The sequence below is a fragment of the Equus asinus genome, chromosome 29, assembly GCF_041296235.1.
Source record: "Equus asinus isolate D_3611 breed Donkey chromosome 29, EquAss-T2T_v2, whole genome shotgun sequence".
In the NCBI taxonomy this organism is placed as follows: domain Eukaryota; kingdom Metazoa; phylum Chordata; class Mammalia; order Perissodactyla; family Equidae; genus Equus; species Equus asinus.
The window spans coordinates 24,696,287-24,714,349 of NC_091818.1; the positions used below are offsets into that span (position 1 = coordinate 24,696,287).

At 44.6% G+C, this 18,063-nt stretch overlaps 1 protein-coding gene across 28 annotated transcripts in view; it reads right to left on the reverse strand.

The window, feature by feature from the left end:
• The window catches only part of KIAA1217 (KIAA1217 ortholog), a 702,592-nt gene that overhangs the window by 143,865 nt on the left and 540,664 nt on the right, over positions 1-18,063 (reverse strand). For 15 of the 28 annotated variants that reach the window (XM_070501282.1, XM_070501283.1, XM_070501284.1 and 12 more), the window contains 2 exons: positions 14,904-14,984; positions 742-940 (listed from right to left, as the gene is read on the reverse strand). In XM_070501282.1, coding sequence (XP_070357383.1) covers positions 742-940; positions 14,904-14,984 — 280 coding nt within the window. The remainder of the gene's footprint in view (positions 1-741; positions 941-14,903; positions 14,985-18,063) is intronic. The other 13 variants (XM_070501298.1, XM_070501286.1, XM_070501300.1 and 10 more) reach the window with 1 other exon arrangement.

Below are 18,063 nucleotides of genomic sequence, written 5' to 3' on the forward strand. Positions count from 1 at the left end.
AGGTACCGAGTTGGAACCTTGAGATGGCAGGTTAAGGGTATGAAGCACCAGCCCAGTGGGCAGAGAGGTCTAAACCCTCATGACCTGTACATTTTCTTAAAGGGCCAGAAAAAGAAAAAGCAGAGCAGGATAGAAAGTGAATATCCAATATGAGAAAGCAAATGGTAACTGGTAAGGCAGAAAGAATCCTCCTGCTTTTCTTAAAAGCTCGTTAGAAGGAAAATCTACGTTAACAGGGGCCAAGCCCCTCCATCCTTTTGTGTCGTGGTGGGGAGAACAGCCCCATGTTTGTGGCTTTCCTTGCCTGTCATGGGGGTGTTGGCCACGTTGCACCTGTTTTTTTCTGGAGCCATTCATATCCTTCCCCGAGACTGTCAGACATGGGGCTGGTGCGAACCCACGTCATAGGGCTCAAACCCCAACTGCTCAGGCTTCTGGGACTTCGGAGGAGGTTCCTGAGAAACGAGGCTCATTCTTGCGGTCTGTCCCTCATTATTCCCTATATCAGGAACATAGGCAAGCACTACTAGCCTTTTGCTGGAGCGGCTCACCCCTGCCAGTTCTGAACGTGCCCAGCCCCTAAGACAGCTTGGACCAGCTGCATCCTCACTGCTTGATGTTACATCAATGAAGTTTCCGAGTACTTGCATTAATTACAAATCAAGATCGAATTAACAGAACAACTATAAAAACACACACGAGGTAATAAAGGGGCATCGGAAACTACCTTCTGAAGCTTACCTAGAGATCTTTCTTTCGTCTGGTTGGTCGACCTCACCACCGGAAGGCTGGCTCGAGTCCGGCTGCCTCTGGAAAAAGGACTTGGAGCGTCTCCCTCAGACATGGCTTCCAAGGAATCAACAGACGCCTCTGATAAATGCTCGACCGGGTCGCCCAAATTGGGAGGTTGGGGACTGTGAGACAGTTTGGGGCTTCTTGTCTGCAAAAAGCATTTGAAAGAAAGTGGGAAAACAGACTATTATTAATGATGCTAAAAATATTTTCAATGCCATCAAGGTGTGCCAATCTGGAAAAACAATATGGCAGGGAAGGAAGTCCATCAGAAGGACTGGATGTAGAGAACTAAAGACCCAGTGGGTCACAGGATCGGTTGTGAAAGTTATTGAAAAAGGTATGTTGTCCCTGAGCATTCCACTAAGATTTTTATCACTGGACATCTACTGTACAAATGCGATTTCACGCAAGGAGTTGAGGACAAGCCACATTATAAGAAAGAAGGATGGCAAATCAATTCCTTGAGCTAGACAAATTCTAACAGCAGTTATGGCAACAGATGGAACTGCGCACATTTATATATCCCTAAGTGGACACTGCACTCACGCCAGAGTACACTGAACACATCCAGTTCTTTAAAGGCTTTATCAAGACTGTCTCCAAATTCAGTAAACTAAAATTGTGAGGGAGATATTTATATCACAGTTGAATTTTTTCTTTTGAGGCAGAAATCCCATGGGTCAGATTATGTCTGGTTTGGTCATTACTTCCTTTGCCAATCAGCAGCAAGTATCGATAACAACTTACCCACACAAGCACACCACCTCATTGGGTTTCTCTCTTAGTTATCTATACTGTAATGGCAGGGGATTGGATACGTAAATGCTCATCATCTATTAGTCAATACCATTCCATGAACATAGACTACTGGTTGAGCATTGTGGGAGATTTGGAAAAATAGACAACATGTTGCTGATGTCAAAGAGTTGCAGAACTAATTGGTGAAATTAGTGAAGGACAGCAAGTAATACAAGATCGTGTATAATTATGAACCGTGTGGTACATCCATTCATCCTTTCAACAGACACCTATTGAGCATCTACTATGTTCTAGGACCTAAGCTAGGTCCTGGGGATAGAACGATGCACAAAACAGACATGATCCTGCCCTCCTGGTGCTTACAGTCTAGTCAGGGGACAGACACTGAAGACCGATTAAAAGTGCAATGAGTGTGTGTAACCCAGATTGGCGAGGGGGTGTACATGGGTGTACAGTTGGAAAAGCATGTAAACTGTGATCTTCAGGAAGAGGGTAGTTGGGAGGAGGGAGCGACCAGAGGGTAGGGATGAAGAGAGAGAAAGGCATTCCAGGTGGAGGGGACAGCATGTGCAAAGTCCCTGAAGTAGAAGGAAGTGACTAACACTGGAGGCTGGGTGGGGCTGGAGTCAGGCAAAGACCAGCTCACACACAGCCTGGGAGTCAGGGTGAGAATTCTCAATTTGGCTCTAAGGCACCAGAAGGCCATGGAAGTATTTTAGGCAGGGAAAGGAGGGAGGGGGCAGGATCAGAAGCATTTTTTAGAAGATCACTTGAGCTATCGTATGAAGATAGATTATACTGTGGAAGGTCAGAGAAAGGGAGTCAGAGAAACTGGGGGGATTAGGCTGAATGAATGCATTATCTCAGCTTTCCCCTCTCCCTCTGTCCGCCCCCAGCCTTGCATGACGTGATTCCAGGCACCTTCCAGAAGGCACACTGAGCTGAATTAATCAGGCAGGTGAATTTTCTCTAAGATGCCAAAGGTGCCGACGGGCAGGTTGTGGGATAAACGCAGTCCCTGGGAGCCACTTTTTTGGTTTGTTTACATTCCTTAATTTCCTTTAAGTCTTCCTAAGGATGCCAGTGCATCTTGAAGCACCAGGCACTTAACTCTCAAAGCAGGAGCAGCTTCCTGGGCGTCCAGCCCGTGCAGCCCCACCCTTAAAAGAATTCCGTGCTCAGTTTCATGCTCAGCTACGGCTGCCTTGAAATTCTTAACCATTTTTGGAACAAGGTCCACTGGAAATGATGTAGCCAGCCCCGCCTCAGCTCTGGCTACAGAGCTCTTTCAGACATGATGCCCCAGCTGTGCCTGAGCCTCTAGGGGGAGCCTTTGAGGGTGGGATGACTAGCTTCTTTCCTCTCTTTCTTGCTAGAAGTACAAGGACATCCCTCTTGACAGCAGTACTATTGCATTATCCAGACACTGCACCTTGCTCTGCCTCTCAGGACCTTTCCATAGGGGGTAAGAGGAATAAAGTCAGCACATAGTCCCCTGTACCCCCTTAAGTGCCAGATGTGGCATTGGGGAGGTGTCTAATCTGGGTGTTCCACAGGAATCTCTCAGCTCAGATTACATGCCAATATCAAGGCCAGAAAGGACACCCATTAACAGTTAAATTCTCTCTTCGGGTTACTTTTGCTGTGCAAGCTCTCCAAGTGGTTTATCCCTAGATTTATTTTTCATAAAGTCTGCTTCTGTTACAGAGATTGGCACCCTTTAAGAATATTATTTCACTAGAAAAATCAACCCTAAATCGCTTCCCAGCTCACCAAGATTTACATAAATTCATACAGTCTTCAAGGAAGTAGCAATCTGGTTACTCTGTTCAGCAGAATATCAAGCTAAGATGTCCTCATCCTTGACTTAAAAAAAGGACGCATTTAGTTTAGCAAAACAGCCGAGAAATAATATGACTCAAAGTAACATGGCTACATTTAAAACCTCTGCTGTTTGGTCATCTTTGCAACCTACAGTAGACATGACCCATTTGATGAGTTGTCATTTTCCATTGCAAAAGGCAGTAATCCTTGAAGAAAATCAAAATCAAATTTCTATTTCTTGTTCAGGGTCACCGTGGTGGTAGTATATATAAAAATAAAGATGTAAGGGCTAAATCTTGTTTTTAAACTTCCTATAACAGCTACTCAGTTCTAAATATAAGCTCCTCTTGTTTTTATGTCACTCGCTTTCTCACTGCAAACCATCATTTCATATTAACAATCTCCTCACAAGGTACCCTCCCCTCAGATGCCAGCTTGCTGCTGAGACATCATTTAGTGCAGAGAAAAGACAATGGAAATTGCTGATACTAATATCAGATACCCTGTGATTTGATCTATGGAAAAAAAAAGTCAAAAAGCCTTTGGAACAGAGACTCAGTACTCAGCAGTGCTAGGCTCTGGGGATTAGAAGTGCTGAAGGTGGTTCTTGAACTCATAATGCATTTCAGGTGTATTTTGGGGTCAAGGATAATATACATGTAACCGTTGGATAAGAAGAGCTAAGAGGTGTGTCAGGGTGACAGCGCAGGGCAGAAGGGTTTGGGGGAATAGCTGCTGACATTGAAGGGTGGGTCAGGGGGGGAGCTAAGGGAGGGATGAGGAAGAGCAATGGGATGATGCCCTGAGCTGAGTCACTCACCCATGTTCTCTGGTCTTCGTGCACTCAGGGGCAAGGAGGAGAAGGTGGGACAAATGCCGGCCTCGAAAGGAGTCTCTCCCCTGACCCCTGCACACAATCTGAGGCATGGGAGCCTGGAGTCTTTCTCTGCTCTCTCAACTGAGCTAACGTCATCCAAAAGCAGTTGAGTACCAAGTTATCTCTTTTTACAGGCAACCTCGTGATGGGATCATGCCTCCTGTAAGCCTCTCCAGTAATACTGAATACGTGGAGAAGTTCTACTTTTATTATTCGACTTGACACTTAGCCATCTTTGAAAGAGTTCCTGGCCCCTAAACAATGTCCCGCTTCTCTGAGCAATTCCTCTCTGCGCACATGGATAAGCCCCCAAAGCCCCATGTCCCATATCAAGGGTGAGTGTACATCACAGCTTCCCTGGGATGGTCCTGCTTTGCACCTGCAGTCCTGGTGAAATTATCGAGACTAACCCCTTTTCACTCTCAAGTGTATACTGGTTTGAGCAACAAAGTGTATGATAACCCACTCCCAGCCCAGTCTCAGTTGATTGGACCAATCAGTAGCCACCTGATCTTGGCTGAACCAATCATATTCTTACCCCTGGAAATGCAGACCTGGGATGGAGGAGCTATGAATCAGTGTCTTTTGAGAACTTGAACTGGGAGGTCGTATGAAGCTGTGGCTGAAATGGTCAGGGAACGTGAAACAGATAGAGAAGAGTACAGAGAAAGGATGAAGCAGATCTGCATAGGAAAACGGAGACGAGAGATCCCCAAGACCACAATGGGAGAGCCCGAAAGATAAAGAAAAGAGCTACCTGCACCCCTGGGCGTCCCAGTTCCTGATTCCAGTACACTGTGAGGCCCTTCTGATTAATTCCTTCCAATCAATTCCATTTTTGTTCTTAAACTAGTTTTGACTCTGCGCCTTGCAAGTAAACCATCACTGACAAAGAGCAACTGTAATAGCAACCCTGCCTAGGCTGCTATGGGCTCTCAGGTTCATGATGTTAGCAATACCCATGGAGAAAGCGAAACTCTCCAGAGCATTAGTTTCCATTATTTTGTATTTCATAGATTAAATTTTCTTTAAAAAAATTATGGGGGAGGGTACAATATAGGGTTAAGATTTTATTTTGCAAAGTTTGAGGCATCCAAAAATGCCCTTTCTATTGAAAGTATCACTCTCTGTGGTATCATTATTACCATGAGAAAGGAAAGATATTTTAATGCCAAAAAGAGGGAAGCAGGATACTGGCACAATTTCAGATTTGGCCTAATAAAAAAATCTTTACGTTGGGGCCGGCCCCAAGGCCGAGTGGTTGAGTTCGCACTCCGCTTCCTCGGCCTGGGGTTTCGCTGGTTAGAGTTGTGGGTGCAGACATGGCACTGCTCAACAGGCCATGCTGGGGCGGTGTCCCGCATGCCACAGCTAGAAGGACCAACAACTGGAAATATACAGCTATGTACTGGGGGGCTTTAGGGAGAAAAAGGAAAAATAAAATCTTTTAAAAAAAAAAGTCTTTATGTTGAGAGTTATTGTTCTCATTTTGGGCTCAGGTGAAGCCTGTTTTTGGTCATGCATTGTCTACAGAGTGGCGTTTGGATCCTCTTCCCTAAGTTGCTGAGTGGAGAAGTGCCCCTAACTAGAGAAGATGCATGAAGCAGGGGATGGTGGAGATGCTCTCTGAGCCACCTGAGCAGGACTCAAGGATGGGGAAGGCTGGATTTCCCTTGGTGCTTCACAGAGATCCATGACACCAACCAATCTCTCTCTGTTTCCATCACAACCTTCTGGAAGTTTCTCCAAATCATCACATGACCCCCAAACCTAAAGCCCAATGGGAAGTCCTTTGGGGTTGTGCAGGAAGGGGTAGTCTGGGTAACAAGCCCATCTGAACCTCACTTGTCCCTTCTGGTCTTCTTTTCTTCAAAGAGGGCTTTTGATCACCTAGAGACACTAGAGTAACAGGCTTCCTGCAGATCCCCCCTCTGCTTCATCTGCAACACGTGCAGACCAGCTCTCTAGAAGGATTCTCTTCCTAATGAAGAGGTGAGAGAAGAGAGAAAGGGACAAACAAATTGAGTGCCTCTGCACTGTGCTAGGTGACACTGTTTAACCCTTATGCAACTTCATCATTCTGGCTCCCATTGAGAAAACAAATCATGGGAGCAGCTTGCCCAAAATTCTAGCAAGTGAAGGAACTGGGATCGAGCCTGCAGGATTCCAGAGCTGACACTCAGGGGTAAGGTCATTTAACCAGGAGTGTGGAGATGCTGGTGCTAGTCAGCTTCTACCAAAAACTGGGCAACATATAACCTCACTAAGTCACAGTCTTCTCATCCGTAAGACCAGAGGGTGAACTAGTTGGTAGTTAATCCTTTCAGGACTAAAACTGTATAACCCTAAGATATACATAAAGAAGAAAAAATCATGTCACCCAGAAAACTTTACTGAGACTTCCTCAAATTATTGACCCTATAGCACTTGCTCTATAGAAATAAGTAGCTAGTTAGAACTAAGATCTAGTTTTCTGCATTTACATCCTCAAGTGCATGCAACATAGTTGCACAGCATTAATTTTTAAAAGACTGCTGTGCTTGCATTTATCATCATGAACAAATATTGGCTGAAATGTTCACCATGAGCCTGATGATGTACCAGGGGGTCAAATTTATTCTCGTTCTTTACAATGCTGTTGTATTTGGAGACTAAGGCCAAAGAGAAAAGAAAGGTAGAGCTAGAGGCATTGATGATGTTTCTTCATTCCCATTTTTAAGCCCTAAATTGAAATGCCCAGGTCCAGAAAATAAAACCTGCAAATGGAGCTTTTCGTAATACACTAACTGTCGGGAACGGTGGGGTGTCTGGTTAGCCAGTGTGTACACTGTGCCTCGGATTATGTTACATTTTGAAAAGAAAACTCGACGTTGCCTTACTGAAGTCTTACTTCATCCTAATTAAAGCCCAGTCTGCCACAGAGAATTTGGAAATAGAGTAAAGCTTCCCGCACGCAAATATGTTCAGAATGACTCATTAACCAAGTACTCATTAATTGACGTGGTTCATTTAATCATGACAGTCAGACACGTCAACCCCATTTCTTGCACTCATGAAGCTTTTAACTCAAAATTTCAGTCAAAATTCTGACTTCAACCAAAGAAAACTTTCCAGTTCAAAAGATTCAAAGAGCAAGATATCAGAAATTAAACAAGGGACCATACCGAGACATTAGTTTCCTCCACCATTCCTGCTCCACAATCCTCTAGCATCAGAAGAATTAGCAAATTGTCACTAGGAAGGTTTAAGCTTCTAAATTTGCCTATAGAGTCCTTTCTAGAACCACAATTCTCCTCGTTTCCAAAGTCTAAAACCTATGCTGGCTTTGGGTCTGCGGATGGGAAGAAAGACAAAGAGCCCTCCTAAGGCATACCCGCTTTCCATCCCACCTCCCATCCTTAATAAACCCATCCCAGGTGGCCACATCAACCCAGATCCTCTCCCTTTGGGCCGGCCACCTGCCATTCTCAGGTGAGTCCTAGGACCATCAGCCAGGTGTGCTTCTGCAGCAGTGGGCCCTGGTCCCCACATGGCTTTTTGGCTGCTTCTCACAACTTCTGTGGCTGATGGCCAATCTGGGGAATAGACTAAGCACATCTGTGGTTCTAGAAATGGAAGATTTATGTAAGAAGTGCAATACAAATTTAAGAGAGATTGTACTTAGTTTTATAACACTTACGAAACTTTTGAGTGGGCCTGATGCTAAAGACTTAGAGGAGAAGATCAGCTTTTGTTTTTAATAGAAAACTTGGGTGCAAGCTCTAAAAAGTCCTGCTGGTAATACAAACACACAACTGAGTGTCCAGTGTGTATCTGGGCACTTCACGTGAGCAGTCTGTGGACACATGCCAGGTTTACTGGTAACCAGGAACTTCTGGGCTTTACAGCGAGAAGGATGTATATGTACCAAACCCCATTCTAATGCCAATTTCCAACTTGCATATCTGAGATCCTCATAGAGACTTACATTTAGCTCTGAAAATTAGTATTTCCCTTCCCCAGCTTGGACAAAGGCGAAGCATTTTCTCTGGGATTTATTTTGATGAATTATCCTTGATAAACTCAGTTTGTTCCCTGTTTCTTCAAGGGTACGATTTCAACCCCTTCCTCCCTCTTTCCACCCAAAGAGTACCCAGACATTTTTCATGATTTTCACCTGTGCAAACAGAAAGATGTTTGGTCTGGTGTAAAATCAGATGATTCAGCAGCTGAGCAAAGTACAACCGTGTCTTTTGTTTCCACATTTTCCTTCACTGTGTGTATTACTTCATTATCAGATCAGAAAGATGACAAGGGGGTGATGCCAAGTAGTCACTGCCCCTTGCCTCCCTGTCTAGAGATGGCCACAAGCATACATGCGGTGAGGCAGGCACTGCAATGAGCCGAGAGAGCTGAGTGGGACCCCTCTGCCAACCCACTCTTGCCATGCAAAGCCCCATCTTACAGATGCCAAGGAAGAAATGACAAGAACACCTCTTTGCAGAAAAGGATGCTTTCTCATTATGTAAAGAAGCAGTATAGTACACAGATCCTCTCTTTTGAGTTGTTCACGTGTCAGATTAATCTTTTGAGATATTATTAATTTATCTTGTCCTCATAGTTGTCAGCAACAAAAACAAAAAAATTATGGAACATCTACTCCTATCACCCCAACTTTCTGGGAAAACTGCCAAGCCTTTGTGTTCTAAGGTCTTCCCGGGGAGAAGGGCTGTTAACGGTGTCCTTATGCTACAGAGGCCACCCTGAAGACCTTCTCCCTAGATTGGCCTTAGAAGGTAAAGGCATTTGGAAAATGAATCTGGAGGTGGCCGCCAGAATGGGAGAGGAGGGATGTTGCTAACTGGGCAGGAAGAGGGGGTGAATGGTTTTCCAGGGCCAGGAAGAGGATGCTAGTTTTGTTGGTGGTGAGGTGATGGTGACAGTGTTCTTGAATCGTTGACACCCAGATTCCATTTACAAGGAGTGGCCTCTTCCCCTCAAGGAGAAAGGATGTGTGACATGCTTACAGCGGCTGAAACTGGGTGCCCAAGCTTGAGAGGCTTGGCAGAGAGTCCCACAAGCCCACTGCAACAGACAGCATGGGAGGCCATTTGCTGAGTCCTAGGAGACCAAGAGGGCCTACCCAGTTCTATGGACTAGACACACTCCCTTGGATTTCTTTTTTTTGGAGGCGGGGGGTGGTAAAGAAGATTGGCCCTGAGCTAACCTCTGTTGCCAATCTTCCTCCTCCCACCCCCCCCCCCCCCCCGCCAAAGCCCTAGTACATAGTTGTATATCCTGGTTGTAAATCCTTCTAGGTCTTCTATGTGGGACGCAGCCACAGCACAGCCTGATGAGCAGTGTGTAGGTCTGTGCCCAGGATCCGAACTGGCGAACCCTGGGCCGCCGAAGTGGAGCATGTGAGCTTAACACCACCAGGCCAGACCCCTTAGGATTTCTTAATGACCCCCAAGTAATGAGAACAAAATTTTCAATAGTTGCTGAAGACAAGCCAGATTAATTAGATTTGCAAAAATTTAAAAAGTGATACTTCCTGTACTAGAATGTCAGGGACAAAATGTGTACCTATTACACCTTTAATAGAATAAACAAAATCTAGAAACGACTTAGAAGACCGGTTAACAAATTACAATGTAGTCATACTATGGAATACTAGGTAATCAGAATCAAGATTTTTTAAGGATTTTTTTTCATAATTTAAATGGAGGCAACACTCAAATACTAGCACTGATTTTCTTTATAAGAGATATTTATGAGCGACATGCTTTTTTCTTTATTTCTCCAAAATGAGAATATATTATGTTCGCAAATCAGGAAATGACTGAATAAACATATTTCCAAAGAGTGGATCAGGGGAAAGGTAAACTTTCTCACAAAACATTTAGAATCTAGAAAGATTCTTGTTGATGGTGACCTGAAAATACTCATGCCCATTCCTGTCTTCTCATGTGTATTCCATATGATTAAACGCCAGGTAAAAAGATTTGTCCTTATACACGGCCCCTGAAATGAGGACACAAATTTTAGGAAAACACAGGAAGGAAGACCCATTTTCATTTTCATGCAATGCAAAATTTTGCAGGAATCCAGAATTGCATGGACTTCCAATTCCAAAAACGATACAGTTAAGAAAGAAAAGCCAGGCCTGGTGGCACAGCAGTTAAGTTCCCACACTCTGCTTCGGCGGCCTGGGGTTCGCAGGTTCAGATCCCGGGTACAGACCTACGCACCGCTCATCAAACCATGCTGTGGCAGGTGTCCCACATATAAAATACAGGAAGATGGGCACAGATGTTAGCTCAGGGCCAATCTTCCTCAGCAAAAAGAGGAGGATTGGCAGCAGATGTTAGCTCAGGGCTAACTGTCCTCAACAAAAAAAAAAAAAGAAAGAAGAGGCAAAGGTCATCAAATAATTTTGGACACGCAGATTATGCACTTCACCTTTTAAAGAGACAGTTTCTCATATCTGTAGTTCTGATACCATCACAGTAACTTAATTTTAAGGCTGTTAAAATTACAGTTGTCCTTGTTTTTTCCTTTAACCGGTTTGGCTGTGCCTCGAGGAGCAGCTGAAGCCTGCTGGCCTGCAGACAGAGGGTGGGCCCCTCACCAGGTCAGCATGCAGGGCTGCCTTCTCCACTTCTGGGAATAGATGTCAACCTGCCACCTGTCCACCTGGTGTCCTACCTGTAACATGACACAGATTTGCTTCTGAAATAACACCTTGAACTGGCTGCTCTGACTTCCCTCCAAAGCCAGGATGAGATAAAGGCTACTGAAAGAAGATAAGGCCTAGCCTGCCACCCTCTCTCTTTCGCATCCTTCCATCAACTCAGAAAGTTACACATCAGCAAGTTCCCAATCTGGAGCTCGGGAACTTAGCCCCCCACCCACTTCACCCAATTCAGACACTGCAGCTCCTGCAAGTATTATTTAGTGTTGTGTTTTCCTCTTGAAGGAATTGACACAAAATAAAAGGTCAGATTAAGAATACTGCTGTTTTCTTGTTGACCCTGTCTATTATGTCAATTGATTGATGTCCCTTTTACGAAAGCATGAACAAACAATGTTTCCTTTAGAATTTAAAACAAGGAAAATAATTTTGCTTCATAAAGGAGTAACAAGTACTACTTTGTCTTATAATGAGTACAGTTGCGTGTCGCTTAACGACGGGGACACATTCTGAGAAACACATTGTTAGGTGATTTTGTTATGCGAACATCACAGAGTGTCCTCACACAAACCTCCATCGTGTAGCCTACTACACACGTAGGCTGTATGGTACTAATCTTATGGGACCACTGTCGTAAACGCGGTCCGTCATTGACTGAAACGTCGTTATGGGGTGCATGACTGTGTATAAAATATCCTGTATATCAGAAAGGTCGAAGTTAAATTTAATGTTCAAGCCAATCATAGTTAGCTATATTTGTAGATTTGTTTCCTCTTCCTACGAGGTTTCACGGCTTGATTTTTAGTTAATCCACCTTCAGGTAGATGTCTCTTTATTGCAAGCTACCTTGACTCAATCAGTCTCTTTATTTTTGAAACAAGAAGATGAGCATTATAAACAAACCAACAGTTTCACAGGCTTTGGCTCCCACAGTCCTCACTGGGAGAGGCTGGAGCAAGGCAGCGGATGCCTTTGCAATTCAGAGAGCCAGGAATGCACTTAAAAGCTTCAGAAGAAAAGGTGTCCCTGTGAGGACTGCTGTTATTACAGCGATGAAAGGAAACGGACCTGCTTGCAGGCTTTGAAATTTCAAGCAAAATACAACCAGCACAACACTTAGCGCTAAATATGCCCCTTAGACGACCTCTGAACAAAAGCTGTGATTAAGCTCATCCCTGTGGCCCAGACTTCAGTTCTTTCTGGAGAGGATGTGGGGGCCCCAAGCCAGGGGTGGTGTCCCCAGAGCTTAACCGCATTGTTGTGAAACCAAAGAGGCTCTTCCTGGTAGCAGAGGCCCCCTCCCTAGGCATTGTGGGAGATGTGAGGACATCCATCCCACCCCCCAGAGCGAAGGCGCCACAGAGAGCTGGGTCACAGAGGATACTGTGGGGCCCGAGGCCACCAAGGCTCCGGTGCTTGTAGCCAGACCCTCTCCAGACATCGGAGGAGTAGAGTTTGCTGTTACTTTCAAACTCACATTTCCAAAAACATGCACCCTCCCTACACCCCGCTTCCCACAACCACCATCCCAATTTCACTGGAGTGATTTTCAAATGAAAAAACACCTTGTGAAAGTTCCAACTAGCTTTTCAGGCCCAAGTTTCTCTTTTCTTCTAGTCCTGCTAGAGGAAAGAATACCAGCATTTGGAGAGATGGAAGGAAGACAAGATTTAGAATGAGAGGATTTTACTCTCCTTTTTTTTTTTTTGGTGAGAAGATGGCCCTGAGCTACCATCTGGGCCAGTCTCCCTCTATTTTATACGTGGGATGCCACCACAGCGTGGCTTGATGAGCACAGTGTAGGTCCGCACCTGGGATCCCAACCCACAAACCCCAGGCTGCCAAAGCAGAGAGTGTGAATTTAACCACTACACCACTGGGCTGGCCCCATGACTTAACTCTTTTCATCAGGCTATTCTTACACAATGCAGACTCCAGTCCTGCCATGCGCTGACACTGTGACCTCATAGGAAATCTCTCTGAACCTTAGTTCTCACTTTTATCAAAGAATCAGAATATCTACTTGATATAGTTGTAGTGAGGAGAAAAAGTGCACAGGAATTTGTCAACTGTAAATGACGTGAAGTGTGTAGTGACCTTTCTGTAGAACCATTCTCTTTAGGGTGGTTCTAGGGGGCTTGGCTCCCTACTGCACTCCTCACTGTGTCCACCTTGCCCGAAGTTGGTAAATGGTCACCTCCAACTTCAAAACAGAGAATTTGACATCCACAGCCGCTCTGAGAGTTACTCCCTTCCCAGAGGGGAGAAAGAACACCTTCTATTTCCAACGCTAACTTTCATCTCCTTCCTTCTCCAAAAAACACCACTGTCACGGTAACTTGCGTATAAATGCTTAAAAAGAACCTTGAAAAATTTCTCAAATATCCCATTATTTGCTGAGATGCCAAAAAATAAAAAAAAGTCAGGCCTGAGAATTTATTTGTTTCAAACATAAGGAAAAAAGGAATAGTAAGGAGGACCCCAGACTCTACTTTTGATAACGGAAAATCCCACATCATCATGTCAAATCTCTGTTCCAAAATTAGAAAGGAAGAGTTAATGGCAGTGTATTGAGTTGTAGGGAAGAACTCCTCATGACGTTCTTTTCCCTTCCTGCCTTTCTATTTAGTGCACAGTGTGTGTGCAAGGCAATCATAAAGATGCCTCTATCTGGCATGAATTATACGAATGTGAAAACAATTAAGAACTCCTAGAGAAAACTGAAGGTGCCCGGCCCAGCAGAATTGAGATGGCGAAGGGCATGACGGTGATTCTCTGTAGTATGTCTATACAACTTTTACCTCTGTGTCGATTTGTTTGGGCAGGAGCTTTCCCATTTGAGCTTATTATTCTTAAAAAAAGATCAAAGAGACTGAATATTAAGAAAGAAAAGGCCAAGAGGTCAGTGTGGTCACTGAAGACCGACCGAATGGGAAAGAAGTCACCTTTGTACAAAAGCCAGGTTGCTGGATGCTTCGGAAGCACAGGATGGTTCAGGCCTCACAGAAAAGACCACACGTTCTGCCCTGTGCATGCTCAGGAGACGATACAGAAACAGTCCATGGTCAGGGCACAAGAGGTGTGTGCCAAAGGGTCAGTTGGTACAGGTGTCCAAAGTTAAGCCAAGGGATTGGAAACTCGCCCCACTCCCTTCCAGGTTTATCCTGACCTCTTAAGAACCAGAGGGCATTGAGAATTACGGGCAAATAAAAAATATGTGGAAAACTGACTCTGAGGCCAGGCTGCCTGGAGTCCAGTCCCAAGTCTGTTACTTACTAGCTCTGTGGCCTTGGGCAGGTTACTTAACTTCTCTGTGCCTCAGTTTCCTCATTTTTAAAATGAGACCACAGTACACCTACCTCATGAGGTGGCTGAGAGAAGTTAATACTCGTAAAGCGCTTAGAACAGTGCCTGGCGCATAGTAAGTTCTATATAAACGTGTTCATTCCCATCATTTTTAGTATTAAGATATATGCCAGGAAAACGATCTGGACCAGATATTGGGTTTACTGGAACTGAGTGGAGGAGGAGTCACAGAGCTCTGAGACTGTTCGAATGATGTAGGCTTCTACTTCACTTCCACGACTGTTCTGCCCTGAGTCAGCTGGCGAGGACGGAGTCTCCCGTTAGACAGCCCCACTCCTCAGACGACGGAGCAGAGGCCTCTGACTCACTGCCGCATGACTGTGGATTCCACAACGCAATCTGTGGGAAGTCAAGGAAATATTTCGAAGCAAGCATGCAATTAGTGCTCAGTGTAATATTAACTCTCACAGTTTAAAAACGATGCACGTGTTTCAGAAGGCTGCAAGCGTCTGGCTTTGCCAGGTTTAAATCAGGGCTTGGGGTAGACAGGGAAACGTCCAGGCCATCTGGTTTAGTGGCTGACACTGATTAGAATGTCACACGCGGTTGAGAAAAAGGCACGAGGTGAGGAGCAACCCAATGCAGAGAAAGAAAAGGTAGAGTACTAACTCGCTGGGATGACTCAATTTTCATCAAGTACCTTTGAATGTCAAGTTCTGCCTGAAGAGAGATCAGCATGCACTGCAAAGCCTGTGTGGCAGGAGAAAAAGAGAGAGAGAAATAGAAAAGAAAAAGGGTGAAAACATGAATAGAAAAAGAATAGCTGGACCCAATGGACCATCTATTCGTTCATGATGACAATGTGGCACAGGTGACCCCCTCCCCTCAAAGAAGGGAAGGATGGTGGCAGTTCCATCCTTATGTTATAGAGAGAAACGTTGAAAGCAAGTCCCGCCTGGCAATGAGTTTTCCCCAAAATATCCTGCCACAGGAGGATCTCAATTCACCTTGTCGTCCGAGAATATGTCACACTGGCCTATTGTCCTGAGGTTGTCCCAAGGCTGCAGGGCAGTTACCGGAGCCAGAAGAAAATACCTTCCTTAGTCAGAATGCAGTCTGGTGGCAAGCCCCAGCCTGCCATCTTGCTTGGCACTGGCCACTGGGCTGCTCTCCAAAGACAGGCCTGTGACACAGTGCTCTGTGTCTGTGCTTTGCCACATAGGATGACAAGAGTTTTTCATGACTAGACCCAATGTGTATACTTACAGGAACAGAAGATCAGAATCACAATTCAGGAAAGAAACTCTGACACCTGAACCTGGCTGACCCTGGAGAATGCCTTCAGTTTACTATGCGTACTGTGCCAGTATTTAAATACTTCAATTCCTGGGCTGGCCTGGTGGTGCAGTTGGTTAAGTTCTCATGTCCCACTTTAGCAGCCCGGGATTCGCCAGTTCAGATCCCGGGTGTAGACCTACACACTGCTTGACAAGCCATGCTGTGGCAGGCATCCCACATATAAAGCAGAGGAAGATGGGCACAGATGATAGGTCAGGGCCAGTCTTCCTTAGCAAAAAGAGGAGGGCTAATCTTCCTCAAAAAAAAAAAATAAATAAATAAATATTTCAATTCTTTTTGATCCACTGACTAATTTTTGGACTTTATTATTATTATTATTATTATTTGCTGAAGAAGATTCACCCTGAACTAACATCTACTGCCAATCTTTCTCTATTTTGTATGTGGGTCACTGCCACAGCATGGCTGCTGACGAGTGGTGTAGGTGCATGCTCAGGAACTGAACCTGGGCCACCGAAGCAGAGCTCACCAAACTTAACCACTAGGCCACAGGGCTTTGTTTTTTAAAAAATCATAGTGGGAAGATATTTTTGTGTTTTAAGAAAACAAAATTTTCATAATCTCCATGAAAGAAGAATGACTTATTCTTGCATCCAAAATCAGCCAATGAGAATTGAAAGCAGGATCTCAAAGAAATATTTATGCACCCATGTTCATACAACATTATTCACAACGGCCAAGAGGGAGAAGCACCCCTAATGTCCATCAACAGATGAGCGGATAAACAAAACATGGTATATACATATAGTAGAATATTATTCAGCCTTAAAAAGGAGTCCTGTCACATGCTACAACATGAACAAACCTTGAGAACATTATGCAAAGTGAAAAAAGCCAGTCATAAAAAGCCAAATAATGCAGGAGTCCACTTCTGTGAGGTACCTAGAGTAGACAATGCATAGTGACAGAAAGTAGAATGGTGGGTGCCAGGGGCGGGCGGTGGAGGGGAGGGGGGAGTTATGGTCTAAGGCATACAGAGTTTCAATTCTGCAATATGAAAAGAGTTCTGGGGATGGGTTGCACAACAATGCAAAGGTATTTAACACCACTGAACTGTACACTTAAAAATGGTTAGCATGGTAGGTTTATGCCCTTCATATTTTACCACAATGAAAAAGAAAAAAACAGGAAAATAATCAGCCAATGAGACGTTATGACTTGGCAGCTGACTTCATATATTACTGCACATGCATATAGATGTGTCCATATGGATGACCGACAGACGCAGAGGCCCTAAATACCATCAAAACTGAATCTGAAATATCCATGATCCATACCACCATTATGGATGCAGATATATGCATATATATAAAATATGTGTGTTTCTTTTATTTCTGAGTAACTTTATATTATTCGGATGCTAGTCTCACACACTTATCAGACATGAATCTCCACAAGACAAAGATCACCGGAATACAGAGGGCCATATCCAAAAGCCCAAAAGCCAACAGACAGGCCTCCAGACAAGAACCGTACTGAAATATTCTACCCAGAATGCACTTAGGAGTTAAAAAAGAGGAAAAGAACTCGGAAGGACTTTTAGGAGAAAAGGGGAGTGACCCCGTTAGAAGAGCTATTAGCTAGACTGACCTCATAAGAGCCCTTTTCGAGGTGAATATATTCTCGCTAGAAAGACGAGCGTTGCTGTAGGGCCTCCAATTCTCCTGCTCCGAGTTTTACAGGCTTCATCGACTATGAAGGACATATCTCAGAGCCCCACAGGTGTGCGATAAATAAAAGTGCAAGATAAAAAACAGGATGAGAGATGTGAAGAGCTGCTGTGGACAGGCAAGGGGAAAAAGGATACAGAGAATCAGTTTCCATCCCCAGGCGACGGGGAATAAAACGGGCTGAGGGCAGAGAACCCAGGGGAGACAGCCCTGCAGAAACAACAGCAAATGGAGGGGTTGGAGGAGATTGGCCCCCTGATGACAAGGCTGCCAGGAGGGGCGGAGACCACAAGCTCTCTCTGCAAGGTGATGCTAAGCAGAGGAACCTGCAACAAGAATAGAATACCTGGACACAATGGGACAAGGAAGTCGCTAAAACAACTGCTTTAGGTAAGAATCATCTGAAAGTCAAGAAAGTAGGGGCTACGTGCACCCCTATGTTCATTGCAGCATTGTTCACAATAGCCAAGACTTGGAAACAGACTAAGTGCCCACTGATGGATGAATGGATAAAGAAGCTGTGGTATACATATACAATGGAATACTACTCAGCCAGAAAAATGGTGAAATCGTGCCATCTGTGACAACATAGGTGGACTTTGACAGTATTATGCTAAGTGAAATAAGTCAGACAGAAAAGAGAATTATCTTGTGACTCCACTCATATGTGCAAGACAAACAAACAAACAAACACAGATGCAGAGAACAGATTGGTGGTTGCTACAGGGAAGGGAGATGGGAGGAGGGCGAAAGGGTTAAAAAAGCACATATATATGGGGGCTGGCCCCGTGGTCGAGTGG